General features: G+C 38.9%; 1 protein-coding gene across 2 annotated transcripts; it reads left to right on the top strand.

The window, feature by feature from the left end:
* The first annotated feature begins 1,155 nt into the window (after positions 1 to 1,155).
* TOLLIP (toll interacting protein) lies at positions 1,156 to 26,348 on the top strand. Of its 2 annotated transcripts, XM_064714699.1 has the most exons (7): positions 1,156 to 1,335; positions 8,055 to 8,204; positions 10,178 to 10,360; positions 11,413 to 11,565; positions 13,457 to 13,547; positions 17,274 to 17,294; positions 22,876 to 26,348. In XM_064714699.1, the coding sequence occupies exons 1-7, from the start codon at positions 1,303 to 1,305 to the stop codon at positions 23,088 to 23,090; spliced, it is 846 nt and encodes a 281-aa protein (XP_064570769.1). In that variant the 5' UTR covers positions 1,156 to 1,302; the 3' UTR covers positions 23,091 to 26,348. The 2 variants fall into 2 exon arrangements, with proteins under 2 accessions (XP_064570769.1, XP_064570770.1); XM_064714700.1 differs by lacking the exon at positions 17,274 to 17,294 and having other exon boundaries at positions 1,157 to 1,335.
* Positions 26,349 to 27,811: the final 1,463 nt, after the last annotated feature.

The raw sequence follows: 27,811 nt of genomic DNA, 5'->3' as shown, positions 1-27,811 counted from the left end.
AGGAGGACATGGAACTGTTGGAGCAAGTCAAAAGAACGGTCAAGAAATTATAAGGGGACTGAAGCACCTGCCCTACAAAGACAAGTTGAGAAAGTGGAGGCTGTTCCGCTTGGGAAGAAAATGTTGTGAGACCTAACAGCAAGATTCTGGTATCTGAAGAGGGCCCACAGGGAAGGTGGAGAGGCACACCTTGTAAGGAGCTGTAGTGACAGGACAAGGAGTAATGGCTACAAATTGGAAGAGTAGAAATTTACCCTAGATATCATTAAGAAATTCTTTACCATAGGCATGGTGAGGCATTGGAACAGGTTGCCCAGAGCTGTGGATGTCCCATCCCTGGCAGTGTTCAAGGCCAGGTTGGATGGAGCTCTGAGCAACCTGGTCTAGTGGGAGTCCCTGCTATGCTAGGAGGGGTGGAACCGCATGATCTTTAAGGCTCATTTCAACCCAACATTCTATGATTCTACGAAATAAAAAAATGAGGCTGTTCCCACTGCAAGAAAATGGTAGTGGAGAGTGGAGGGGAAAAAAAAGGAAAAAGAAAAGCTAGTGCTATATTTGGAGCATTCCTAATTGCTGTTCTATTTCCAGATGCCAAAATCCGTGCTAGAATTTTAATTAAGGGCTAAAATTGTACAACAGATCCTGACAACAGGAAACAGCCCTAACAACGGGAAACAGTTATGTATTTAAATTGGCTTTGAAATAATCAGATTTTATCTCCCGAAGCAGCACTTGGATGAATATTAAAGCTGCTTTTGTTCTCCCGGAAAGGGCTGCGCTCGGTCAGCAAGCTCTGGGAAGCCGCTGGGGCGAGGCCAGGCAGTGAGCCATTCCCTGTCCCACACGGCCCCCACGGCAGACAGAGGAGGCCGGAGAGCGCCCCGCCGCCCCGCACACCCCGCACTGCCCGCGGGGCGCCCCGGGCGTGCGGCAGCGGCGCCCCTGGCACAAGATGGCGGCCTGAGGCGCCGAGCCCGCCCCGCCTCCGCCGCAGCGCCGCGGCGCCCCCTACCGGCCGCGGCGCGCCCGCAGCGCCGCGCTCCGCTGCGGCGGCCGCAGCGCGGGACAGCGCACGCGCAGGACGGCTCCCCGCCCCTCCCGGTGCGTGCGGAGGCGCCTGCGCAAGAGGGCGCCGCTGCGCTGCCCCGGAGGCGGAGCCGGGCGCGTCAGGTGACGCGGGGCTGGCTCTGAGTGACGGGCGGCGGGTCCGGGCAAGGGGCTGCGAGCGGCATCGGCGGCCTGGCGGGGCGGGAGGAAGAGGAGGAGGAAGGGTCTCGGCCGCGGCCCCGGCGAGGCGCCATGGCGACCACCGTCACCACCCAGCGGGGCCCGGTGAGTGCTGCGGGCGCGGCGCTGCCGCGGGGCCCGCTCAGAGGTGTCTCCTGCCACCGCTCGCCGCGCCGGGCGGGCGAGGCCCGGCTGGGAGACCCCGATGGGCCCGGCCGGCTTCCGCCGGCGCCGCTGTGCGAGGGAGGCTCCGTGACTCTCACCCTGCCCCGGCTCCGTCCGCGCCGGAGAGGGGAGAGGAAAAGCCCTCTCATCTTCTCCGGGCTGCTGGGATGCGGGGGAGGGAAGTCTTGCCTTGTCTCCCGGTTCCCCGCCTGCGAAGAGGCTTTGGGAAAGGGGAGGGGAAGTCCCTCCTAACTGCGCCGAGTCCTTGATGCGGCTCTCCTGGCCGTTCTTTGTCCAAAGGCCTTTCCAGGGAGGGAAGTGCTTACACTGAACCGGAGCTGAAGGGCTTTCCCTTGGAAGCGGAGCGCAGCTCGCTGTGCTCGCGGCTCGGCGCGGCACGGTCGGGCCGCTGTCCCTGGAGCTGCCGCCTGAACGCTGGAACGGCGCATCCCGCGGAGGATGTAGGCGGGCGTGTTGGACGGGAGCTGAGCACTCGTAAAACCAATATACCAGCCTTCTGGGAGGTGCTGCTGACAGTTTATTGGGAATATGTTACTGTCTGGTTTTGCCCAGGGATAATCATACCTCACACCGGGATGCTCTACATATGAGGTGTTACAACATCAGCTTTCGACAGATGTGCTATTCCTGTCTGTTCCTCCTGTCTGAAAGGATCTGGTAGTCATTGACAGCATGATGCTGCTTATGGTGAAATGAGGAGTTTTTAAAAAGCAGTAACTTTACACTGCTGTATTTTATTATGTAGATACAGCTACATTTGAAAAGAAAGTTAATGCAACCTTGTAGAAAGAACAGTGAGGTGAATTACTGCTAATCTTGAAAAACTGCACTGCTGGCACTTCTCTTATGACAGTAATATGATATGGTTGTCAATTTTATTCTTTAGAGTGCCTTATTTGTTTTATTTATCATAACTGCCGGATCTTTCTTGAATGTTACTCTTCTACATGTCTTGTTCTAGAATTTCCCAGGTACTCCTGTATAATCTCTTGGGAATCTTTTGTTTCCTAAACTTGGCTGAAGCCTGACAAAAGACGTATGATAATTTATCTCATGCAGCTTTGGCTTTCTGTGCTTCAAGTTTTGGGGGTTTTTTTAATGTGTTGCTGACATTGTACATGTTTTTCTTCCTTACCCACTTTAGAGATTTGAATGTTTTCAAATGAATGAATAAATTATTCCGTATTAACCAGGCATTCACAGCTGGGGTTGTTGATATGGTACATTCCAGCCTTTCTTAATTCTTTTCAGAGAGGAAGATGATAAAATTCTACTAGTTTCTATATACGCAACTGCATTACAAATGAATAGCCACTAAATGGTGCTAAAGGATTGGGAACCACTTTTTTCCTTACTGCTGGAGAGAGCAGTTCAGTCTTTCTGTTTGAACAAGCAAGAAAATATTCAAGGTTATTTCATGTGGGTAAGAAACTAAAGTGGGCTGTTGCCAGTCTTATTCCTTATTCACTCTCTAGTTTGTGATGCTGCTTGCTTGGTGTGTAATTAAAATTTCTTATTGCTGTTTAGTTTTTTAGATGAAACAGAATTCATCCTGTCTGTTACTTCAAATACTCTGCTAGAATATAGATATCTCTGACCCTTTTCAGGATGTTGTGGAATTAGCATATTTTCACTTTAGTAATCTTGTACAAACAAAACAGTTTTTTAAATCTAAACTCTAGCTGAATATGTAAGGACTGCTAAGTGATACCTTTTACAAGTAGGAGTATTAACAAACAATTTGACCAGGCTTTAGATTAAGACTGAGCCACCAAAACATTATATTTGTGATTCCTTATCTAGCCAGTCATATCCAAAATTACTTTTCATGGTTATTCTCCATGATTTTCCACCATTCTGGCAAATATATGAGGTCCTTCCAAATTAGATTAAGTACCAACCTGAGACTGCATAGACTTCTGCTCCTAATTTCCCTAATGGTCCCTATTCTGACGACTAGTGACTCTGGTGAGTTTTTTTCTTGAGACTCTTCAAAACTTTTACAAGCCCTTGTCAAAAGTCCCTTTCCAGCTTTCTTGTAGGCACCTTCAGGACCAGAAGGTGCTCTGTGGTCTCCCTGGTGGCACCTTCACTTCTCCAGGCATAGACACAGATGTCATATGGACACTCATTCTGCCTTATATTTTTAACTCATGCTTGTATACCATAGTTCCTGCCATACTTTGCAGGTGTTTTTTACCCCCTCCTTTTTTCATGTGAAATCTGCCTCATTTCAGTTTAATGATTGAGATCTCCTTTCTCTTTCTGTTGCATCTCAGAAGACAACCTAGGTCTGTTTTCTCAATGACCTCTTTGCCGATACCAGAAAGCTGCTACAAAGTGCATTCTAACTTTCTTCTATTCTAACCAAATCCTCAGCCTGGCCTCACAAGTGCTCCAGCCATTTTCATGGGCCTTCTTGGTGCATCTTTGCTGGTGTCCCTGAAGTTCATTGTTTTTCATGTTCTGCTGGGCCCCAAACAGTCACAGTGTTCCAGGTGTGGTCCAGCAGTTGTTTCCTTTCCTCAGCTCACTGGCTGGATTCTTGTTGATCCACTGCAGTTTTCTTGTAGGATTCATTGCTGCAAGTGTCCTCTGCTCATCCATGTTTTGCTTGCTCTCCACCTCTGTAGAGGTGCAGGCAGTCCTGACAGTTGTTCTCCAGTCTGTACCAGTGCCACAGATTTTTCTGGTCAAAGTCCAGGTCTTTGCCCTTGCTGAATTACATGCAATTCCTGCCAGTGAATTCTTCCATCTCTCTGGTTGGTCCTGTCCTCAAGTATACAAATAATTTCTGCCAAAATTTAGTGTCATCCTCAAAACTGATAAGGATGCCTTTTCATGTTTTGTTGCTGAGGAAAAATATTAGACACATAAGTTAGTTTCTGTACAGACCTCTGAACTGCTTCACTTTTAACCAACTTCCCGTGTCATTGACCACTGAACTTCAGCTTCTGAGCTCAGTGCTTCAGTCAGCTTTTCATCCATCCAGTAGTCCACCCAATCGGATTGTAATGATCCTGCTTTGATACCTTCTGCTCTTTTCCTTAGTCAGTTATTCTTGTTTTTGAGAAGGCAGATGACTCGTCAGCTTTTTATTCTTCTATAGCCAGCCTTTACCAAGGCTTTTCCTAATCTGTGTTTGGCTTTTTCCCCTTCATATGTCAAGGAATGTCTTGCAGAAGCACTTGCTCGGTGAATTTCTGAGTGACTGAGGTGAAGCTGACCTGCTTGTGCTTCCTCAGGTCATCCTTCTTGCCCTTTGGAATTCTGGGTATGAGATTTGTCTTTCTCCTGATCCAGGGGAGTTTCTCTAATCTCCATGGCCTTTCAAAGATGTTAAAGAGCAGCCTTGAACAAATATCAGCTCTTTCAGGACGTCTGGATGCTTCCTATCTTGTACCAATTTTTTATTCAGTGTGCAAAGCATAGAATAATAGTTGAAAATTCTGTCATTAGCTTTTTCTTTCTTAAAAACAGTAAAGTCATTTAAAGGAGAATGATCAGAAATTTTTGAATAGTAGATGTTTAAAACTCTTTGATATTTTGAAGAAGTTTCATGTTAGACTTCCTTGGTAATTGCTAGTGTGGAAACCTTAATTATGGTTCCCTGAGTGTATTGTGTCTGGGGAAATGTTTCTGTAACACGGGGCTTTTGTGACTGTGTTTGGCTCTGTGTCCCTTTCCCTCCCTTACACAGGTGCCAACCAGTACTTGCACAATCAGTGAGTTGAAGGTTCTGACAGCTTAGCTCCCATTGCCTTTACCTCCAGCCCTTGTTTCTTCTGGTCAGGCTTTTACACTGACCCACTTTGCAACTCTCTGGCACCATTTCATGTTGCATAAGAAGTAGGAAGGTGAGACTGAGACAGCCCCATCCTCAGTTACGTCAAATAGCTGTAGAATATCACGCCACGTTCAGTTTGAAAAAGTTGAGATGCAGTTTTTATACCTGCAGCATTCTACTGTGAAGATCCACAAAGCTATCTCTTAAGTGATTGTAGCAGATGGGAGGGGCAATGTTATTCTATTTCTAGATAATCCATACTTTTAACATGCAATGCTGTCAGTAAAGTTTATTAGAAAGTGATTATAAGGCAGGCTTATTTTTAATTTGTGGTCTGAATTGTAGTCCCATCCCTGTCCTGTTGCTAAATGGAATTAACTTTTTGTTCTGCAGCTAGTGACAGAACACACTTGAATTTCACATTCTTTTTGAAGTGCCATTAGAGGGAAGTCCTTTTGTTTCAAAGTAGTTGTGGAGTCGGATCAGTGGCACAAACTTGTCATATATGTTTTCCTTGCTTTTGAAATTAAAACTGTGGTTGAATTCTGGTTACGTAACTTTGTATTTTTAATTCAGGTTGGGAGGCGGCAGTTATGTGCCTGCTTTTAAATGCTTTGAGGAAGATGTAAATTGACCTGTTTTCTTTACAGATAAATGATTGCATGATACTGATTTGTCTCCATCAATATGGTATCAGCTGATAATTAGTATAAGAACATACTGAGTAATGTATTTCCTTCAGTAAGCATCTATGAACCAAATCTTAGTCAGAAGTGAATATATGAGTGTGTGCATCTCCTCTTCGCCACCCTTCTCTTTTGGAGGGGTTTGCCACTCGGATCTTTCGCTAACTTAGTTAACACTAGATGGTTTTAGTTTCTTGTGTGTCAGCTCTGCAGTTCTAGGATAAGAGTGTGGCTTTGTGTGAGATAACTGAATAACCTAGAATCGGCTTAGCTGCTGTAAGAAACTTTGGTCTCCTTCATGGACTTTTTTCCCCTTTGGACTTGTTTGTTTATTTTATTCTAGAACAGATATTGGTTAATTTTTATGAAATAAAATTTCAAAAGTCAAAGCTATTATTAGATTTCTGTTGTGAATGACTTCAGCTTTCCAATATCCAGGTGAAGGTGGAGACAAAAGAGGCTATCCTGTTTTCTGGGAGTTTAACAGAGGGAGCTTGCATAATATGGAAATGGGACTTCAGGGATGCAGCCGTCACTTCTGACTGTGGGAAATGTTTATGATGTCTATTCCTAGAGGTGCTGACAGTACCAGATTGGAAACTTCCTAAGGACCAGGGCTGGAGGGGGACCTGCTGTATTGTAAATCCCATTTCCTTGCTAATTCTGGGGCCATTTCATATCTTGCCTAAATAGATTGTGTTTTATTTTAATGTGATAGGTATTCTAGTGAGAAAGCTGTTATAACACCATGTCTCATTGCCAGCCAAACTTAAATAAAGTTTCTTTCATAACTTCCAGCCCATTTTTTCTTTCTATTACTTAAAACTTCAACTGCTTAGGTTTTTAATAAGAAAATTTAAAGATGCTTGTAAGCAAAACTGGTTCCCTTTTTTTTCTACTTCCCAATAGCCCAGCAGCAGGCATTCAGTGCTTCCTCCTGAACTTTTCAGATAAACTTCCTTTCTGGCATGTGTCACCTACTGTTGCCAGGATCCTGAGGCTCTCAGATAATCTTACAAAATAGTCATACGTGTGATTTGGCAAGAGCTGCAATTTCTGTCTCCAAGATGCAATGTTGACATGCAAATGCTGTGTGATCTTGAAAAGCTGTGTCCTCAAGGCCTGTTCGCTTCTTAAATTATGTTCTGTAGGCATGCATCTGCCAGATACGTGATTGAGTAATCCTGTTCGGGATTGCAACATGAGAATTGTGTTGTCTTTTGTCTTCGTCAGGTAGACAGTTCTATATTAAATATGTCATCCACTCTGTAGACAGCAGAAATGAATACAGCTTAATTCTAAATTTTCTATGACACTTTTTCCATTTTAAAATTTTATTATAGCTATTTTTTATTTTAAAATGAAAATCTCTCTACGTGTATTTGAATTTATAATGTTCTCTGAGTGTTTAAAACCTAGAAACAACCTGAGTTGTTGAATTGACAAGTGATGGGTAGAAACTTTCCCTTTATACTGTAAAGCTAACAGAAAATCCACGGGGACTGCTGATTCATATTGACTCATGTAACAAAAGATCCTTACTACTACTTTTTGTCCCTGGCTCATTTTCATTATAAACTAGATTTTTAATTCCCACATTGTTCTTTTGAATGTGGTGGAATTTTGTCACCAAGGTTAGTTGCAGGCTGGCTGTGTTTAACACTGAAAAAGGGTTAGGACATCTTTATTGCGTTGCAGGATTTGGTCCATAGGAAATCCTGTTTTACAGTCTGTCTTGAAGGTGACTGTGGAAGTGACCTTTCAGATGAAAGCACTGTGCTGTGTCTTGGAACAGGAGCAATTGGACACAACGTGGGTGATGAATAATTGAAAGAACTGGATGCCATCAGATATCGTATATGAATATGTTGTAAAACTTGGTGGTTCTGACTTTTGTATGGACTGCTTAAATGTTTAGTAGCAGAGCAGCTTTGGCTCCCTGTCCTACTTTTTTTCAGGGGCTTGTTTTGGAAATTACTGTTTCTGAAAAGAACATTTGCTACATGAGTTGGCAGTTTTGTCATTTAATTAGTTCTTTGTTCATGCTGTCAAAACAAGACTAAATTCTCCTTAATTTGTTACACTTTGACTTCTATTCATCTCTTCATCTCTTTCCTATTATAAAAGTTTAAAGTCTTCTTTTTTTTCTCTCATTCTTTTTTAAGGTATTTGTTGGTGAGCTTCCTCAAGACTTTCTTCGCATTACCCCAACCCAGCAGCAACAGCAAATCCAGCTGGATGCCCAGGCAGCTCAGCAGCTGCAGTATGGAGGAGCAATGGGTACAGTAGGAAGACTCAGTATTACTGTAGTACAGGTAAAAATTATGTCATCTTTGTGCAATTACATAATTTTAAATAATTAATGCAATTTTTAAAATTGGTGGATACAAAAAGATTTTGTGTTGGAATTTGAGTTACTAAGTTACATGTAAATGGGTAGTAATTCTTAAAGGTGTTGTAACTTCATTTTTCTGTACATCAGCATTTTGTCCAGTTTCATGTTTCATTGCTGCCTGATGCAGCAATTTCCTGTAAACCTTGCTGTTATAGCACATAATCAAATGAACTCATGAGGTATTTTTGCAGTGAAGAGGTTTCTCTGAAAATTTCTATTCAGAGGCTTCCTGCAGTTCCTGCACTTAATATTGGAAGATATTAGTAATTCTGAGGATATTGTAGGGAATTGCAGTTCCCTTATGTGTTGTTCCACATCCTTCTCCTCAAAACTGTTCTCCAGCTAGTTGTTCCAAAGTCTTATTGTCACATATATTGTTTTTCCTTTGCTGAACTTTGAGATTCCTGTCTGCACACTTCTTTTGGCCTGTCAAGGTCCTTCTGGATGGCAGTACAACAGACAAGAAATACTCTTCTCTATTTGTCTAGGAATTTATGCAGGAATGCTATGGAATCTTGGCTGCAAATTGAGACACGTCGCATTCTGGATATGATACTTGCTGTGATATAGTTAATCTGTAGAAGATGAAAATCTGGTTGAAGTGTACTGTATTTAAATGTGTTGATAAAGTATAACAAACAGCATGCCTTAATTCTTTTACTAATAAACTGATGGAAGATCAGAAAAAGTTTCTGGGGGGGTAATTTGCTGCTTTTTGTTTCCTTGCAGATACTTAAGGGTGGTGGTGAGTTTGTCTAAGCACAGCTGACTATCACCTTTTTTTGATGAAGGTTTGATAATCTGTCTAATCCCACAAAACAAGAGTATAGATGGTGCTTCATTTGGATGCCAGCTTTTTTCTTTTATTTTTAAGTCCGCGTTTACAATAAACAGTTTGAGACCTTTCTTGCCAGCTCTAATGTATCAATTGATGAACCAGCATGTTCCCTGAAGGAGAAAAGGGCTTTCCAAGCCTGAAGTGCAGCCTTTGTGATAAATGTTACACAGTGCACAGCCTCAACTGTTGTGAGTTCTGTAAACATCTTCTAGGTGAGATGCCCTGGGGCACCATGTTTTGTCACTTGTCTTACTATAAAAAGAACCATGGGCTGCTTAGTATAGGTGAGAGAAGCAGCACATGCAAAAAGCCCAACTTCTGCTTGAGCACAGCTGTGCTGCAGTACTCAGTGTTGTGTTCAGGACTGTCATCAACTTGTTTTGTTCTAGTCTTCTGATGTTACAGCAAAAGAATGTTGGATCTGTTCTGATTCTATACAGCATCTGTTTTTATAGTGATGTTAGGCCTTAAGTTGTCCACTGAATTAACTACTATTAAATTCACATGCTGAGATAAGTGTGTAATCACTTTGAAACCTATGATCTACTATGACTAGTTTACCTCAGTTGAACTGCTTTTGCAGGTTGTGCTTTTGGATTGTGTGATATTCTTGAAGGTACTGGATTTCTGTAATTCATCCTTTGAAAGAACTGAAGTGAAAGAGGACAGGCTACCTACAGCATTACACTTGTGATTGTATGGTGGAGATGAGATACCCAGGGAAAAATTGAACTTGTTACAATGTCCTTGCAATCATGTATTTTGTGGTTTGGTATGAAGTAATTTATTTTAGCTACAGTGAAGATGTGTATTTTCTGCAGTAAACAGGCTAAAAAGATGTTCCCTTTTCAAGGTCTCCCAGACACTTAATGGTATTACTGGTTTATGTTTTAATCTGAATGATGTTTTTCTTTATTTTCTAAACTCTTTTCTCTCTGTCACAGAATTTAATCTAGTCCGTTGTTCAATGTTTGGTTCTTACTGTGAACTAATAGTAATTAACTTCTCAAGTTAATGCCAGTATTATACACTTCCCGGGTTTCTCTTTTTTCCAGGCCAAACTGGCAAAGAATTACGGAATGACGCGCATGGATCCGTATTGCCGAATACGGCTGGGATACGCTGTGTATGAAACTCCAACAGCGCATAATGGAGCCAAGAACCCCCGCTGGAACAAAGTTATTCAGTGCACTGTTCCCCCGGGCGTGGACTCCTTTTATCTAGAGATATTTGATGAGGTCAGAACTGTTATGTATTTTTTCTACCCCTCCCCATCTCTGGTTTGGACTGTGGTTTGGTTAAAACCTTGGAAAAAAGGAATGAGTCAGCACAGACAGTTCCTTAGCCATGTTCTCTGGAAGATAATAAAATTTTTTTCAGAATTCCAGAAGCAGCAATTCACAAGTCTTTGCTCTTCTCTAAGAATGTCAGAACTGTTACTTTTCTTTGGTAGTTGATAAAGTGGCAGTAGCAGGCTTGCCTGCAGGGGAGGAGAAGCAAAAGATGTCTGAGTGCTATTTAAGCTCCTTTTGGCTATCAAAATGCCCTGCAGCTTTGTGTCCTTCACTGTCCCTATTAAAAATAGCTGTTGTACAATGCTATTTTACTTGAAAATTCTTCGGTGCTGTTCTGTCCTAGGAAGAGCTTAGTAGTTTTCCCAAGCTTGGAATTGCTGAGAATAAAACTGTCAACTACAGACTGTGTGTAGTCACTAGAATTTATTAGGAGAAACTAAGAGGCTACAGCTAAGGCTTAAGTCATGGTTTGCCTGTTTTTTTGCTGCCTCTCTCACTGTATGTAGTAAAGCATGACAGTGCAGCAGCCATGTGATCATTACACAAGTGAGGATTTTGGGTGCTGCTTTGAGGGCTTAGCTGATTGGTTCATTGCTGCAACAGGGGGGCAGTTCAGTACTTCTATCTGCTGGAGCTCACAGGCTATCATAGTAAACAGAAGATGTTTATGTTCATGTAATGGCCTCTGATGTGATGTTAGGAGATTCACACAGCCTATGATGATATTAGGATGCTGTATTTCTAGAGTTCTGCTTCAGGTTTTCAGTTTCGTGCTATTAAATATCTGCAATCAATCTATAATCCTGCTTAAAGTGTCCTTCATCCTTGTTGGAAAGGAGATGGCCAAAATATTTATTGACACTTTAGTAGTTTTAACGGGAATAAAATGAACAAAGTTAATAGCATAAAACTGAAGTGTTAGTCAAGGATAATTTTAAGTTTGGGGTTTCTTTCAGGACAATTAATTTGGTAATATTTTTCAAATTATATTTTAGAGAGCCTTTTCAATGGACGACCGCATTGCTTGGACACACATTACAATTCCTGAGTCTCTGAAACAAGGAAATGTGGAGGATGAATGGTATAGCTTGAGTGGAAGGCAAGGTGATGACAAGGAAGGAATGATTAATCTGGTTATGTCATACACGGTAAGCCGAGTTTGGGGTGGGAAGGGAGAGAAGCTTCTTTAGTGGGAGGGAGATATTTTAGACTGAAGTAGATCTGTTGTACCATACTGGGTGTTTGTGTGTGTTGGCATTTAAAATAATTATGCCTAACTCTGGGAATAGCAGTCAAAAATATTTGTAAAGACAAAAAATACTTCATGATAAGGTGGCAAATGGGTATTTATCTTGTTTTGCAATTACCAAAATTCAGTTTATTCCTGTTGTTGAGGAGTACACTGAGAGCAGGTAGCTGGGTGTGCAGCTGCAGTGAGAGCTGCAGGTTGTGCCCTGGCTGAGGGACATGGTGGGAGCCTCAGGAAAGGGACCATGACACGGTGCTGACCCTTTGCAGCACAAAGGGCACAGGGACCTGTGGCACTGGCCAGGGGACTGGACACTGGGGCACAGCAGGAGCTGGTGAGTCAGCAGGAAGACCCCAGACTGTCTGGGTGCACAGACTGTGAGGGTGTAAAACCCAGGGCTTGCTTTGTTGGGGGTCCGTCCCTGGAGGCACCAGCTTGAGCTGTTTCTGTATTACTGCACCATGGTTAAATTATTTTAAGGATCCAGATGTCTGAGACACTGTGGTGGGAAACCCAGGGCTGAGCTGATAAGGAAACCCTGTCTGACTGTGAGTGTGGGGTGTGCAGGGAGCCAAGAGGGGCTCCCCTGGGGTCACTGGAGGCACCCAATGCAAAGAGGCCTTGATCTCAGCAGTTACAGACTGGAGTGGGTACCAGAGTGGCTCCCACATGGTCAAACAGGAAAGTTTCCTTAGAACTGTGCTACTGTATGTATAAAAAAGAAATCCTCAGATAAATGGTCCATTGTCATTTCTAACTTAATAATATTTTTTTAAAACTTTGTGGAATCTAACAATAACTTTCCCCCCTAAATCTTTAAAAATTCATGTCAGTTTAAAAGCAGAAAAATTGAAACTCTTCTCCATCTTAGGTGTTTCTTGGGTAGTTTGAATGCTCTTTGGGATGACATTGTTTTTCACCTTTTTGTTCATTTGGTGCTACTGGTCATGAACTGCAGACCTCCACTGGTTTGTTTGCAGCTCCTGGAGTGTTCTCACCTGTCACCTTTGTTTCAGTTACCTGATGGATAAGGTGTAGCACGTGCAGCCCTGAATGCTTCCTACTGCACTTGTATGTCATCAGAAGTTCCAAGCTGCTGTTCAGTGCACAGCTGGGAACAGATATTCCCTGCTGCTCACAATTCACATTCTGCCCCTGATCTGAACAGTTGTTTCATTACTCCAGGGAGAAAAGAGCTTATAATTAACCCTAAAAAATGTCTTCCTGTGAATGTACTGTTCATAATAGTTAATATTCTCAAGGATCAAACTGAACTGAAATATAACTGAAGTTATTGTGGTAGTAAAAGGGAATGGAGTTAATTTGATATTTGTTTAATGCACTGGTTTACCTCAAAAATAATTGATTTAAAATCAAAATTTGCTTCAAGGAGCAGTGTACTGCTTTTAAAAATAAAAAATAAGAATAAAAATTAGATAATCAGATTTTTTCTAATATTTATGATGAATATCCATTTCATAAGACTAAGGCATGAAAGCTGATTAAACCTGTATTTTAAAATAATGCATTTTGACAACAACATTTCATCACTTGTGAAAGGCAAGTTTAATATGATGTGTGTTTATTGATTCATGGGCAAATTAATTGCCATTTGAAAGATGGTAGTTCAGTAAGTTTGCCAAAAATTTGCTTAATATAGATTAGCACTCAGCATAGTCTTATTGTTGAACATGGATTTGCAATGTGATGACTTATTTGCAAACACTTTTAATTGCTGCCTTTTTTTGACCCTTTCCGGAGTTGTTCTAATCTGTGTCTTTTCTGTCAAGTCTTTGCCAGCTGCCATGATGATGCAGCCCCAGCCAGTGGTCCTGATGCCCACTGTATATCAGCAAGGAGTTGGATATGTGCCTATAGCAGGTATGTTTTCTCTACTTGATGATTATGAACCTTCCAGATGAAGGGTGTTGCAGAAGTAAATACCAAATTACTCCTGTTTTTTTCAGAATGTAAAGGAAGCTATAAATGATTTTCCCTTAACCACTTTTCCCATTATATATATTTATGAGAGGGAACAAATTAAATACAGGTCTGCCTTCAGTCTTGTACCCTGTTTAATAGAGCTGCATGAGTTTGCTTAAATGGGTTAAAATGTCTGTCAAGTTGAGAAGGCTTCTCTTTTTGAGTATTTATTTTATACTTCGATCAGGTCTCTGAATAGCTGTCTAGCAGGCTGCACTTCAAGTTTTGCTTACTTAAATGGTGGCAAGCCATGTCTGAAGATGGAGGCACTTCAGAAAGTCCCTCAAATGAATTGTGCTGTCAGAGCTGCAGCTTCTGTAGCCCACAATGGGATTAATTTTTCTATGGTCTTTGAAGATGCTTTGCTGTGAGGGAACTCTCTATACAGCATGTAGAGTAGTCACAGCTCAGTGAATGAGAAATGTTAAGGAGCTCTGAGATAGCTCTTTTTTATGTATTTACCTAACTACAGCAGGTTTTGTCAGTCCTTTTGGTTGATTCAAAGAGAGTTTTGGACTTGTAGAGAAAGATGTGTTAACTTCTGTTTTGTAATTTTTCTGTCAAAGATGAAAAACTTAAAGTGTGTAAATAAGTTTGAATTTGTCCTGCTCACTTACGGCTCTTAAAACTCCCAGTTTATTCTATGACTATCTATTCAGTAGTATGTGTGCTTTTCAGGGAAAGTAAGAGATAAATTCACATATATTTAACCTAAACTTACGGTAGTGTCCGTGAGACAATTAAAGTGCTAAGGGATGACACAACAAGGTACATATATTGTATTTTTCGTCTTTAAGACTAGGAGATGATTGAATTTAAAATGACTAGGAGATGATTGAATTTAAAATTCCATTCACTGTAAAAACAAACCTCATCAACAGAAGACTAGGTATGTAAGCTAGGAATTGTACCTCCCGTTTCATTTTTACAGAGTTAAGTTAGAACAAAATAGGGATAAGTTGGGCTGCATGCTTTATTCCCTAATGAAAACTTGCAGTTTGGTTCATTTTAGGTCTTTTTTTATCTCTGCAGCTTAACTGTCAGATTTTAAGTCTTGCCAATGAAGTGCTTTGAACTGGAGTGCACTTTCCAAAGTGTGATTCTGTTGTGGTAAACCAGGCCTTCTGTAGTGAACTTCAAACACAGTCATCTTGTTTAAAGATCTGATAGAAAGTGCTAACAAATTTCTTGAATAGATCAAAATGAGGATATTCATATTTCAAAATTTCCGTGCCAGAGTATAAACAGAAGACATGAAGCAGAGAATAGTTTCCTGTATAATTGAAATTAGACATAGAACTGAACAGATAAAACTTACAGAAGACCTTCAGACTTCCTATTCAAGTACTGGATGTTCAAATCATGATGTTCTGTAAATTATTTATCTTGAGAATATTTTCTATTTGGACAAGTGAAGAAATAAATAATAATTTGCAAATGATAGTAAGTCTTACCTTTTAGCAGCTAAGAATTTGGGGTCTCTGTGTAGAGCATTGCCCTTCTACCAAGATCCAGCATTTTTGTTCTAGTTCTGCTATAATACTATTCTGTGTTCAAAATTTTTCCTGCATCTGTGACTTGTATTTTTAAAGCATTGCAAAGTTCCACCCCTGGATTTGAACTCTTCTTTTGTTCTGGGAAAGCTTGAGTGTACTTCCTTGACTTCATAAATGCCAGACTTTTTACAAGCCACCTCTTACCTACATTTGATATTTTTTACTCTCTTTAAATATTACTGTGCTTTGTGTTTGCTATTCTAGAATTTCTGTGGACATCATCAAAATTTCCCAAAGTGCTGTGAGTTCCAAAGCTTTGACTTACTCACTAATCAATGACCCACTCATAATAATTATATGGATGTTTAGGAAAGTGACTTGGCTGCAGAATACTTTTGCTGTTTCATACATTTAATGGCTTAATAAAAGTAATATCAAATAATAAAAGGAAGCATTAGTGCATCTTAGAAGACATCTTGGAGTTTTTTGAAATACTTTCTGTATATTGAACTAGGTGCTCCTTTTGAATTCCAAAACTCTTTCAGGAAGGTGCATGGAAGATGCTGGCCTTCCTTGCACTACTGAACTGTGTGTGTCTTCTGGGCCCACTCTGTTTGCACATTTCCTTTGTAACACTGTACAGTGTTTGCTCTCTTCCTTTTGAGACTGCTTCAGGAAGGGTAATGGACATCGATGTGCTCCTGCTTGAAATATTTGTAGTTCAGGTTTTTTACCTGAGCAGCTAAATTAATGTAGTCAGTAAACTAATTCTATTTTTTCTTCTGAAGAGTGGAAGAGCATCATTGAATAGTTTATTATATTTGAAATGAAGAGGATTCTACTGTAGAAGACTGTCAGAATCAGCGCCATATCTATGATGGAAATGGAGTGGGTGGACTAAAATGCTTATCATTTACAGTTGCTTATCAGACAGTTTTAACAGTTCCTTGTTAACTGTCCAAAATAACTGTGCTTTAAAGAGAGATGATTAATCAAATTTAGGTGTGTCACAAAGGCCAAGCTGTTTTTCTGTAACAGAAACTTCTGTTCAAAACTAACTTTCTAATTAACTAGCCTTCTAATTAATGCTGAAGCAGCTAATTACTCTCACACTCTGTCATACAAGCTGAGGTAAACAGTAGAAACAAGCAGGTAGTCACTGTGGTAAGCAGATGACCACAAGTAATGCTCATTTCCTCACATCTGGTGGTAGATGGAGCTGTCTTAAGAACAGGAAGTGGCCATAGTATATTCTTGCACGGTGGTAATTGCAAAATTTTTTAAATTGAAAACTTCTGACAACAGCACAAGTTGTTGCTTAGAAGCTATAGCTGCCATAGGTGATGTATTTATGCTTTGGGTATGCAAAAATTTGAACTTGTGAACCATGTTGTTATAGAAGTTGAGTTTATTTACCACCTCTTCCTATTTCTTTTTCTAAAGATTACTTAATTTAAATTGTAGATGATTTTGATACACTGGAGCTTGCAGTATCTTCTTGTAGTGAAGAGTACCAGAGACAGTGAGCTAAAAATGTTAGTTCAATAAGCAAGCTGTATTTCTTATTAGCTAAATATTTGTGGGATAAATAGGAAACTTGCTTTTACTTATTTTATAAACTCCCATGTTAAAAAATATGTTAAAAACCTGTGTGGTTTTGAGTCCTGTCAGAGTCAAGAATATCACTTTTTATTGAGGCAAGGTTGTGTGTATATGTACATTGTTCCTTTAGGTGTCCTTATGAAGGATCATGGGTTAGCTTGTGATGTTACTGGTGTCTGTTCAGAGAACCATGGATGTATGTTGTCCTTTGTAGTCTGTAAAATCCTTGCTGCAAACACCTGGTGGCTTACTTATTTCAGTAGCATTTCCCCTGATTGTTACTTCTGCATAAACATCGCATTTCGGAAATTTGTTCAGGGCCCTGAAGCAAATTAGCTGAGAGACTGTATCCTAGCAGCATTTAGTTTTTTAGTGTTAGGTAGCTTAGGTTTTACCCAACTGCCTCATTTTATCCTACTTTCACCTTTGGAAGGTAAATAATTAATATCCTTTTAAAAATAGATTAATATTTCTTTCCCATGTCTTATTCCTTTCCCCTTGTCCCTTCATTTTCACCTGTCTTTAGGGCTTGAGTACTTTGCTCTGGGTAAGTTTCCAAGCTCTTTTCTCACTCCCATCCTCATTGACACAAGAGTCTTTGCATGAGCTCATCTAAACAGCTTTATTTGTTACAGCACACTGTACAACAAGGTATTGCCACTTGCTTGTCACAGTAGAACAATTTATTCCATCTTCTGCAAATTATTAAAGCCTCTAACCTGTTGGAAAGGCATTTGCTCAGCTTTGAGCTATAATGGCTAAACTGATTGCTGATGACAATGTTGATGGATATAATGTGATGCTATGATATTCTGAAGCTGCTGTCAGTGAGCTATATTAGGTGATAGTATTGGTTTTCTAGTAGAGAAGCAATTCTTGCAGTTGTTTGGCTACTGCAACATTGGCAGAGAAGCAGATAACGTCATGACTTTTGGTAAACTTGAAAGCAAAAAACTGAGTTGTGCAATAACACTGAGAAGACGACCTGCTAATTGCCTTAGTCCTTATTTCATTAATTAATCTCAGTCCATATTTTTCATGCACTTCTGTTTTAAATCCATGTAAAGTTAAGTATCTGACTAGAATTCTAAAGGCAAATCTTATTACAGGAAATCAGTTTTCCTTCATTTTAGACTTCCTTTACTGTGACACTTTTGATTTTGAATTGTGCAAAGTTACTCTGACACTACTATCTCTGATAAAAGCATTGGTCTTTAATCAAATACATTCAGAAAATTTTAGAATTACTTCTTGTAAAATATTATATCATTTCTTGATGCCCTGAATTTCAGAAAGATGCTGTATATAAAATTGTTATGGTTGTCACAACACATTTGGTTTATTCAGAACAGTGAAATTTTAGCATTTTTCTGTTGTTTCATACACTTAATTTTTCTAGTAGTTCCCATAGAAGCAATATTTTAAAAAAGGAGATGGTATGCATAGTAGTGAGATTTTTCCTGGAGCAAATATCATTAAGACTTATTTTGTTTTTTTTAGAAAAGAGTTCCCAATTTCTTCATTTAAATGAAAGAATGCGTGCTGAGAAGGTTCCTGAGTTTACTCTGAGTCTATGGATGGGACAGGATGATAATGAGTTAAGAAATTAAACATAGGGCACTTTACTGAAAAAGAAAATAAAATTACAAGTGTGTAATGCCTTGTATGCAGTTGGAAAAAGTTTACCCTGTTAATTCTGCTTTGATGCTTTCATTGCTGCTTGTAGCAACTGACTTGCTATTGTTTCATGTATTGGAATGCCACTGCTTATGCAAGCATGTTTGCCATTGCCATTTCACTGAATTGGAAAACAATGCTCCATTCTTCTGATTTATAACATGTACCTAATATCTGAGAGTAACACAGGAGTTCACAATTCCACTGACAGTGGATTCTTACATTATTTAGTTCCAGTTTTCACCTGTCAGTGATAGGAAGTTTTTTAGCTTAAAGCAGCTTTTTACTGAACATTGATAATTTGGAAGCTTATTATAACTTTCTCTAATGACAGCTTATATGTGTCTATTTGCTAAATTTCAGTGCATAGTTCTTTAATTTTCTGTTTAAGTCTTACTTTCTATTTTGTAAATCAGAAATTATGGATGCTTTTAGCCTGAGTGCGGAAAAACCCAAAGTACTCTCAAATTGGTGTTGTATAGCTTGACTGTTGGATTTCATGAAAAGCAAGCATTTATCATGGAGGTATTTATTAAAAATCTGTGATACTAACTCCATTTATATGCAGTCTAGTTGTAGACAGCATAAGCTAAAATTATAAGAGCTGAGAAAATAGGTTTTAAAAATCTTTGGTGAGAAACAATATGGACAAGAAATTTCTTGTGTCTTAAATTTATTATTTATATTGGAAATGCTTTTTGAGTACTGCCTGTCCAGATGTTTGACTTGATAATTACCTATTTTTGATGAAAGCAGTAAGGAAAACTCTGTTCTAGTCTTGATTTTATTTTGGCACTGATAAGATACTGAAACAGTATTGGTAAGCTGTAGGATGCTATGTACTTGAGAAAAGAGCCTCATGTTTGATTTGGATTAATGCTTTAAACTGTATTGGTAGTTCACACACTGTTCAGGCTGATTGTTGGATAATATTAGGGTGTTGATGACTTAGTAGAAAATCTTGGGAAGTTTATGTTAGAAGTTAAACATAACTTCTATTGCTCAGTTCTTTCAGGTGCTTTGCGACTTTATTTTTTGAGGCCACACATCTTACGCCCCTTTTAAATGTCTACATTGTTTGCAGGCAGTGTGAGGAGTGAGTTGTGGTTTGTTGAAGCTCTAGAAGAGGCTCTACAAAATGCTGCTGGGTAATTGGGTGAAGTGTATTTGCAGTGCTGGTGAGGACTGCACAGTGGTTTGCCTCCAGGGTGTCTAATGGGCTGTGTGTTCAAACTCATAGTGCCAGACAGAATTCCTGGGACCATGGTCCAAAGGCCTTGAGAAGCTGTGGAGCCAGGTTTAGGGGGATGCAGAAAAGGGGACAGATACCTATGGTATCTGATACCTATGTAGAGGTGTGATGCAGATGGTTGGGCAGAAATATGGTTCCAGTGTGCAGGTAACAAATTTATGACACTGACTCAGTACGAACCTTTTTGAGTAAATACAGCCTGTGTGTTAGACTTAAAGCTTCCACGTTCCTATTTTTTTTTCTTCTAATAAAACTTAAGATGATTAAAAGGGAAATTTTAAAATCAAAATTAGAGAACATAGATAAATAGGGTGGTGTTTACAAATCAGTAATGAATCCCTTCAAATAGAACAGGAGTCCAGTTTGAGGAAAGAAATAGAAAAGAGTATATCAGGTGAAATTCTGGGTGCAGTGCTTGCAGTGAAACTGTATTCATTTAGAGTACTTGGTCAGCCAGAGTTGATATTTAGCTCATCCAGCCTTGAATGTGAGTCATAATATAGCATTTTTGTGCTGACAGAAGAAACAAGTCACTGGGATGCTAAAACATCTTTACACGTTAAAGTGAGTATAGACATTTCTGACTAAATAGTTAGACTGAAGAAAATCTTGAAGAGATGAGGTAAGTATTGAAACTGCTCTTTGCTCTTTTTTTAAATGTTAGGTCTGAGTAAAAGTAGTATAGTGTAATTCAATATTTTCAATCACATATGTACTTCAGTCATTATGTTGAGAGATGAGGCTGCAAAGAAGCACTCTTGAAAATTATCTTGGTTATACATGTGCTTTGTTGGTACAATTTTTGAGCAGTTAGTCGGAATTCAGTAGAAGAGAAGCAGCTTCTGATGTATTCCTGAGTAATAAATGAAAGCTAGTTCTCAAAGAGATCTTATTTTGAAGATGTATAGTGATGATGGTGCAAATAGTTCATCGTTTGTTTAACTTACAGAGAAGTAATTAAGGTCATATGTAGAAGGCAAACAGATGAACTAAAAACTGTGTAAAAGAAGTTAATTGTTCAAAGAAATTGTGTGCCAAATTAAAAAAACCCAAAGCCAACAGTCAGAGAATATTAAGAAGTATGAAGTAAAGCAGTAAAGTATGTTTCTGACAGAAATTGGTAGATCACCCATATATGCATATGTGAAAGTGTTAAATTATATGTTAAATCTAAACTGGTTGTGTGACGTTCTTGAAGATCATATGTGTCAAAGAAGCAGAAATCATTTCTTTTAAAGAAGCAGAAAACCTAGAATCATGTACGTAATAAATAATAATAAAGATAAAAGTATGTATGGTAGTTCATGAATACCTAGTTGGAATGTGAGACCATAACAGTCTCAGGAAGTTTTGCTTTCTGAAGACTGGAGGATAGCAAAGTGAAGTTTCAATTAAAAACATTTTTGAAGTAGCCATATTCTCTGTTATATACAATGATTAAAACCCTGGAAGACTAGAATGAACTGCTTTAAAGCAAAAATGTAACTATATAAACTTTAGGAGGACGTGACATGGTTGTGTAGGAAAAGCCTGTATGTTAAAATTCATAAGTATTTGAGTACATAAGAAAGAACAGTGTGGTCTGTGTATATCACCTTCTCAGCTGCATTTGTAAAATGCTATTTCCTAAGCATTCTTTCCATCATATGATATTCTGATGCAATAAAGATAATCTTGTGGTTTAATATCTACTTTAAAGAGCTGATGAACAAATAAATATAGGTAATTATTCATCTAATGAAAGGAGTTGAATCTGTGCGCCTCCTTTGGTGAGGTGCATCAGATTTCTTAAAAAAGTGAGGGTACTAAGACAATTTGTTGGAACAAGAACCCTTAGCAGTTTTCTAAGCCTCCCTGACTGCCACAGGTTGCAGAAAGATCTCATTGTAGTAAAAGGGAAATAAAATTATTTATTAAATCTGGGGTTAAAGTATGTGCAAGGGATAATCTTAACTAATACTTATTTGGTGACAATTTCTCAATTTGCTCATTACTGTATAGGAAGGTCTTTGAATTATTGTAGACTATTTTATAAAAATATCAGGAGAATAGTCTTTGAAACAGTGCATAAAATGCTTGAAAGCAAATAGAGAACTGATACTAGAACTTGGTTCTTTGTAGCTTCAGGTACTTCTCCTTGCCCTACCTTAGAAATTCTAAGGAGAACTGCAGAAGCTAACACATAAAGGAGTGGGACTAAGATAATCAGGGATCTGAAACTACATAGAGAAGAAGTGAAATACACAATTTTCAGAAGTGATAACTAAAAAAAAATATAGATATGTACTATTATCTGTTTTCAGTTTTATACAAAACAAAAGGTAGTGTTTTCACCAACGGTTCCGGTTCTGTGCTCGGTGATAGAAGTTCTTATGTGATGAAAAAGGGATTTTGCCTAGTAATTTCTTTTAACAGGAATAGGAATACTCTTTTTCTAAAACTCTGTAAACTGGCAGTGCTTTGTTTTACATGGATGTACAAGGAGTTAGCGAAAAATGACAGGTCAGATGAATTTTGTCCTTTGGAAGAGAGATGAACAAAGCAGTGTGTGCCCCTAAAGGGGTTGCTCTTTTGCCATGTAGTGACTTTGAGGGCTGGATGGAACTTTAGCCGGGAACAACATCTGCTAAAAGTTGCTTATTTGTGTTGTCTGGTTTTCTAGTGGACCAAGGTACTTTGCTTTCCTTTGAATATGCTGGAAATTGCCTTCATTGTCTTTTGGAATATCAGCCATGTATGTTGCTAATGTAAAACCATTGATGAAAATCACAACATAAATACACTGGGAACTAAAATATGAGATGGGGAAAAACCAACCATACCTTTCTGTGATGAGCTTAGTGTTTGGTTAGTGAATTACATGTGAACTTGTTTAATGCACATTGCACCTAATTTTGAACAGTACCTGTTGTCATACTGTAGCTTATAACTTCTGGAATATAATCTTGGGGTGAAAACCTGTTCCAGAAGAATATTTTCCAGTTGCAACAGTGTAGGTTTATTCTCTGCAGTCTTCTTCCTCCTCTGGAGTGCATGTTAAAATAAATAAATGCTGAAGTTAGTGGGTTGGGACAAGTCATGAGCTGCTTTTGTCTTCAGAATCACTGGGTTTTTTTGTTGTGAGTTTGTTAATTTTTATCTTTTTTTCCTCTACTCATGTGTGTTTTGTGGCTTTCTTTCTTCTCTTTTTAACCTGTAGGGATGCCTGCGGTCTGTAATCCAGGCATGGTCCCGGTGGCAATACCACCTCCTGCTGTCAACCCTCAGCACCTGTGTAATGAAGAGGACCTGAAATCTATCCAGGACATGTTTCCCAACATGGACAGGGAAGTAATCCGCTCAGTGCTAGAAGCTCAAAGGGGGAACAAGGATGCAGCTATCAACTCCTTACTTCAGATGGCTGAAGAATCATAGATGCCCACTTCCTGTATAGTCCCTGTCCTCGATGCCACTTATTTTTACTTGCCAAGCCAGGGATTTAGCTAGAGGAAGAATTTCCCAACAGCTTTCTGTTAGTGCATCGTGTGTGACAGATTGTATCCCTTTTCTCCTTGGACAGTTGGATCTTCTTCTCTTTCTTTCTTTCTCAGTCTGTACATACTCTGTTTAGCTTATGTCCTGCCATAGAGCAGTGAAGCATCTTTACTATCAGCTGTGCCCTGCGTGGCTATATTCTGATGGCACTGGGAATAATGCTGCTTTGTTTCTTTCTCTCCCCCTTTTCATAAACTTGCTCTTACAAAGTAACTCTATGCAGTACAAGATTTACTAGTGTTTGTTAGATTGGGGGAAAAAAACTTTCCATGGAAGGTTTGCTGTTTAAATACAATTGATTTGTTAAAAGTATTTAGGTTTCTGCAAGCAGCCTGTTTTTGCCAGAAATTAAAGGAGAGACCCTTTCTTATCCGGCGTTTAGGTATTACTGTGATATATTCACACCTTTTAGATGGAAGATTTTTAATTTAATAAGCTAAATTTCTTAGGTTGTACTGTTGGCATTTGTAATAGGCATCTACTATTCAATCTAGTCATTGGGCACCAAAGCAATATATTATCTGGTGTGCATTTGGGGCTTTGTCCTCCCACATAGTATTGTTATGTATCTGTAAAATCTTAGGAGGTAACTTTTAACTCATACAGTTTGTATTGCTGTAGCAGAGAATAGAACTAAGCCCTAACGTACTCCTACGGTTAATTGCACTCTAAGTATTACTTCTGCATTCCCATGACTATTTCAAGAGTTAAGTGCAGAAGTAAAGATATTTATACCTGGAAAGTGATTGAAGCCGTAAGGAATTATTTAAGATGTTGTCTTACATTAAAAAAGCAGATATCTATGATCTGGTTATAAAGCTTCTTTCTTTATACCTATGTTTCAGCAAAGTTATTGCTTTACATTTGTGGGAAAATGATTGTATTTTTCCTGTAATAAGAAATAAACGCAAAAAGTAGCTTCAGGGTCTTAGAATGGCATTATGAATTGCTCAGTGACTTGTTAGACTACAGCTGCTGTAGTCAGTTTATTATTATTTGATGCAGATGGAAATAAAATTCTATGTGAGAGACAATTTAACATATCTGAGTTACAGTCTGATCCTCAGAGGAGGTGTTTGTATTTATTGTTAGTGTAATTTTTTCAAGTAAGAGTTGATTTTGGAGCTGCAGAATCATAGTTATGCACCAGTTAGACCTGTCGGATGAATTTCTGTGGTGTCTGTTTTTGTAAAGTAATGCACTTTAAATAGTCTGCACCAATTTATTTTTCCAGTGATGTGCAATGTTGCTGTTTTGTCTCTTTAATGTTTGATTTCAAATATTTTCTACAATAGCCATAGACCTTTATATTTTCAAGAGTTGAAATGAATGTACACTTGAAATCTAGGCTCTTGAGTGATTCATGAGAACATTAAAGCCAGGTTGGAACATGAAATGACGACCCATATTCTCTTCTTCCCCACACTTTATTTTATGTCCTATGCTTAAAATATTTTCTTTATTATCTGATGGAAAGCTGGTTTTATCCCCCTGCAACCTACATTCAAGTAGCCTTTAGGTAGCGCTGGCAGTAGAGCATAAATATTTATTTTTTTTAATCATTAAAAGTAATAGTGAAACTTCTAAAATACAGCACCAAAAATCATCCCAGTTTCTGACCTTTTAAAGCTGTCTTTTCATAATGTACAGTTTTAAGTTTTGTTATGAATCCCTTAACATCTTAAATTTCCCATTGAAAGCATGTGTCTTTGAACATCCTCCAGTTGGATTTTGAATAATGAAATTCAAGGCTATAGTTTTGTGTGCTGTAGTTGTAGAATTGCCACGTTTTTGTTTTCTGAAGTTAAATGGGTATTCTTCAAGAAACTAGTCTTGCCCCTTCCCTGCAATCATGGTAAATTTTGTGATTGATTAGGTGTAGAGGCATTTGGTCTTTATAAAAGCAGAGTGTTTTGTGACATCATGACCCAAAAGGATGAATGTTGGTAGGGATTTAATGCTTAGATACCTCCAGGAAGAGTCCTGTGCTCTTAACTTTTACGTAGATAGCATGAATTGCTAGGGACAGAACAATTCAGGGAAAATGTACATATTTAAAATTTTATATTAAAACGGTGGGATTCATAATACAGCTTTTCATAAAAGCAAGTGGTCATGGTTCAACTTAATGGCTGGTAAATTGTACTGCATCCTATCCATTTCAAGCACAGAACAAAACCATCTTTCAGTCCTAACTGCCAGGAGGGGTAAGTGCAAAAGTTAAGCTAGCCAGGTTGATTCATAAACTGACTCTGGCCCTCTGAGGGAGACTCCTGTTCTTAGATATATTTTTAGTGTGTTTTTTTTTTCCTAGGCAAGTGTTATGCAAAACAGGGTACAAATGTGAGTTGAAAATAGGATGTGTAGGAGCGGTATGGCCAGTAGATGGGTTTCATTATCTTACACTATACTTAAATATTGTTCTGTGCATCTTTTTATCTTTTTTAAATTAAGCATTAGAGATGAAACTCTTACATCAATATGTGCTACTTTCTCTTGTTAAAAAGAACAAATTGATCAGCCTACTCAGCTTTTCAGCTTACATATCCTTCCAGTTAAACTGTTTGTTGTTAGGTTTGAATTGGAGAGAGATAAAAAAAGGCAGGAGGTGTTTACTTATTTTAGGGTCTGTGAAATTAAGGTATTGGAACTGAAAGTCTGGTTTTCTATTTAAAACAAACAAATTGTCAGTCATGATTGTAGCTTTTGAGAAAATGCTAATGGGGTAATACTGTGTTTGATGCTGCTCCTCTGCTCAGCAGCTTCCAGCAGCTTAGAGCTAAAGCCAGCTGTGTAAGACAGGCATCTGCTAAAAGTGAGTGCTCTCAGTATAGTTTGAGTCCTGCCAGGAGCCTCAGCTTGCTAAAGGTAGGAACATTTTTTGTCTAGCTAGATCCTTGCAACTTCTCTACTGCTCTTTGCATCTGCTGATGGTACTGAATGGGTTTATTCCCCCCTTATAAACGTTATTGCCTGTTTGGTTGATATGTAATACCCTACAGAGGATGTTGTGTTGCTGTAATTATTCTGAAGACATTGTTTCTCTGTATTGAGTTCCAGTGTCCGAATATGTTTCTTGCACTCTAAAGTACATTAACTTTTTCATTCTAATTTAATAAATGTACCATCTGAATGAAAGTGTATAATGTCTCTTTTGGAGAGCACCAGAGTGTGAGTCTTTACTGATCTAAAATTCAAGTATTGGTTACTGTCTTCTATTCAGTGTTGAACATTGGTTGGCAAACTACACTCTTCTTAATGTGACCATCTGGTGGGAACAGTAACAGTAAATGCTCAAAAGTACTTTGAGAATTCTTCTACAGGTAGGTGCCTCTTTCTGACTCGTCTAGGGGCTGCTTTCTCAAGGAAATATGCTGGTGTTGCGTATTGAGGACAGAAGAAGGCAGTAGTGACGCTGCATTGTTTGAAAGACAGCGTTGGAGAGCAGGGGAGGAGGGAAGAATGGCACGTGGGTATGGAGGGAATGCTGCAGTGCGAAGGATTGAGGACTCTGGATGGGAGTGGTGTCCAAATGAAGAGTTATGAAATGGACCATGTGTGCTATTCCAGCCACAAAAAGAGCGGGTTTTATCTGCTAATATATGATAAATGAATTTGAAAGATTTAGTTTGCATAGCATCTCTTTCTAGTACTGTGGTGACAAAGGTATCTGGGGCCCTCTCACTTAATAGCATCACCATGCACAGTGATAATTGTGATTAATAAGCAACTGCTAGTTTGAAGTATTACTGTATTATCAAGCTAAGATTTTGGTATTTACTGTCCATTCATAGTGTGCTTTTTTCTTCTAATCAAGAGTTTGGGTTTTTTAACAAATAATAGTTTGGAGGAATCTTTCACAGCTGATTATTCTTTTTTTTCCTTAAAGTATTGAGTACCTACTATGAAATAAAACTATGTTAAAATTGTGCTTTATTCTAACCCTTGAGTATCACTTTCTATTCCAGTTTATCTTCAGAGGTTACAGTTTGCTTTCACATTTCTCCATTTTGCTGTGAGAGATAGGAGGGGTGAAAATTAGTTTACTTCAAACAAATGTTGGTGTTCTTGTGGCTGCTGAAGCATCTATTTAGCATTTTGTATTTTTATTAACTTTTTCATTTCAGTGTTAATCAGTGATGATGTGTGGGGGTATAAAGAGAAATCAGTGTATTTTGAATTATTAACACATTTCAGAACATCAGTGTGAGCAAGGCCTCTAGGAGAAATGCAAATATGTGTTTTCTTAGAATAAGAAGGAAAAATGAAAACCCATATTAGCAATCTTCTCTGCAGTTTTGAGTTGTAGCCTACTGAAGACTTGAGCTTTCTCTTCTAGATCCTCAGGAAGCTTAGTCAGAAACTCAAGTTAATCTATTTTCATGCAGCAGTATATTTTAGAAGTATTTTCTTTACTATCTTGCCAAAAAGCATAATTAATTTCGTAAGATATACTTGGGTTATACTATAACTTTTGAAGGAAAATTTGCATATAGATGAGAAAAGTGAATTTGTGGAAAGCAAGTAGATTGAAAATTATCTGAGCTACATATGTGTTTCCATGGATGAGAGAATTATAAAAGCACTACTATTTGAAGTAT

The sequence above is a fragment of the Zonotrichia leucophrys genome, chromosome 5 (genome assembly GCF_028769735.1).
Source record: "Zonotrichia leucophrys gambelii isolate GWCS_2022_RI chromosome 5, RI_Zleu_2.0, whole genome shotgun sequence".
Taxonomy (NCBI): Eukaryota; Metazoa; Chordata; class Aves; order Passeriformes; family Passerellidae; genus Zonotrichia; species Zonotrichia leucophrys.
Note: the sequence above shows the minus strand (reverse complement) of the source record. Positions and strands in the feature narration are given on the sequence as shown.

Coding starts and splice junctions, on each gene's coding strand:
- TOLLIP (XM_064714699.1), top strand. CDS start 1,303: ATGGCGACCACCGTCACCACCCAGCGGGGCCCG. Junction 10,361..11,412: donor ATCTAGAGATATTTGATGAG/GTCAGAACTGTT, acceptor ATTATATTTTAG/AGAGCCTTTTCAATGGACGA. Junction 11,566..13,456: donor ATCTGGTTATGTCATACACG/GTAAGCCGAGTT, acceptor TTTTCTGTCAAG/TCTTTGCCAGCTGCCATGAT.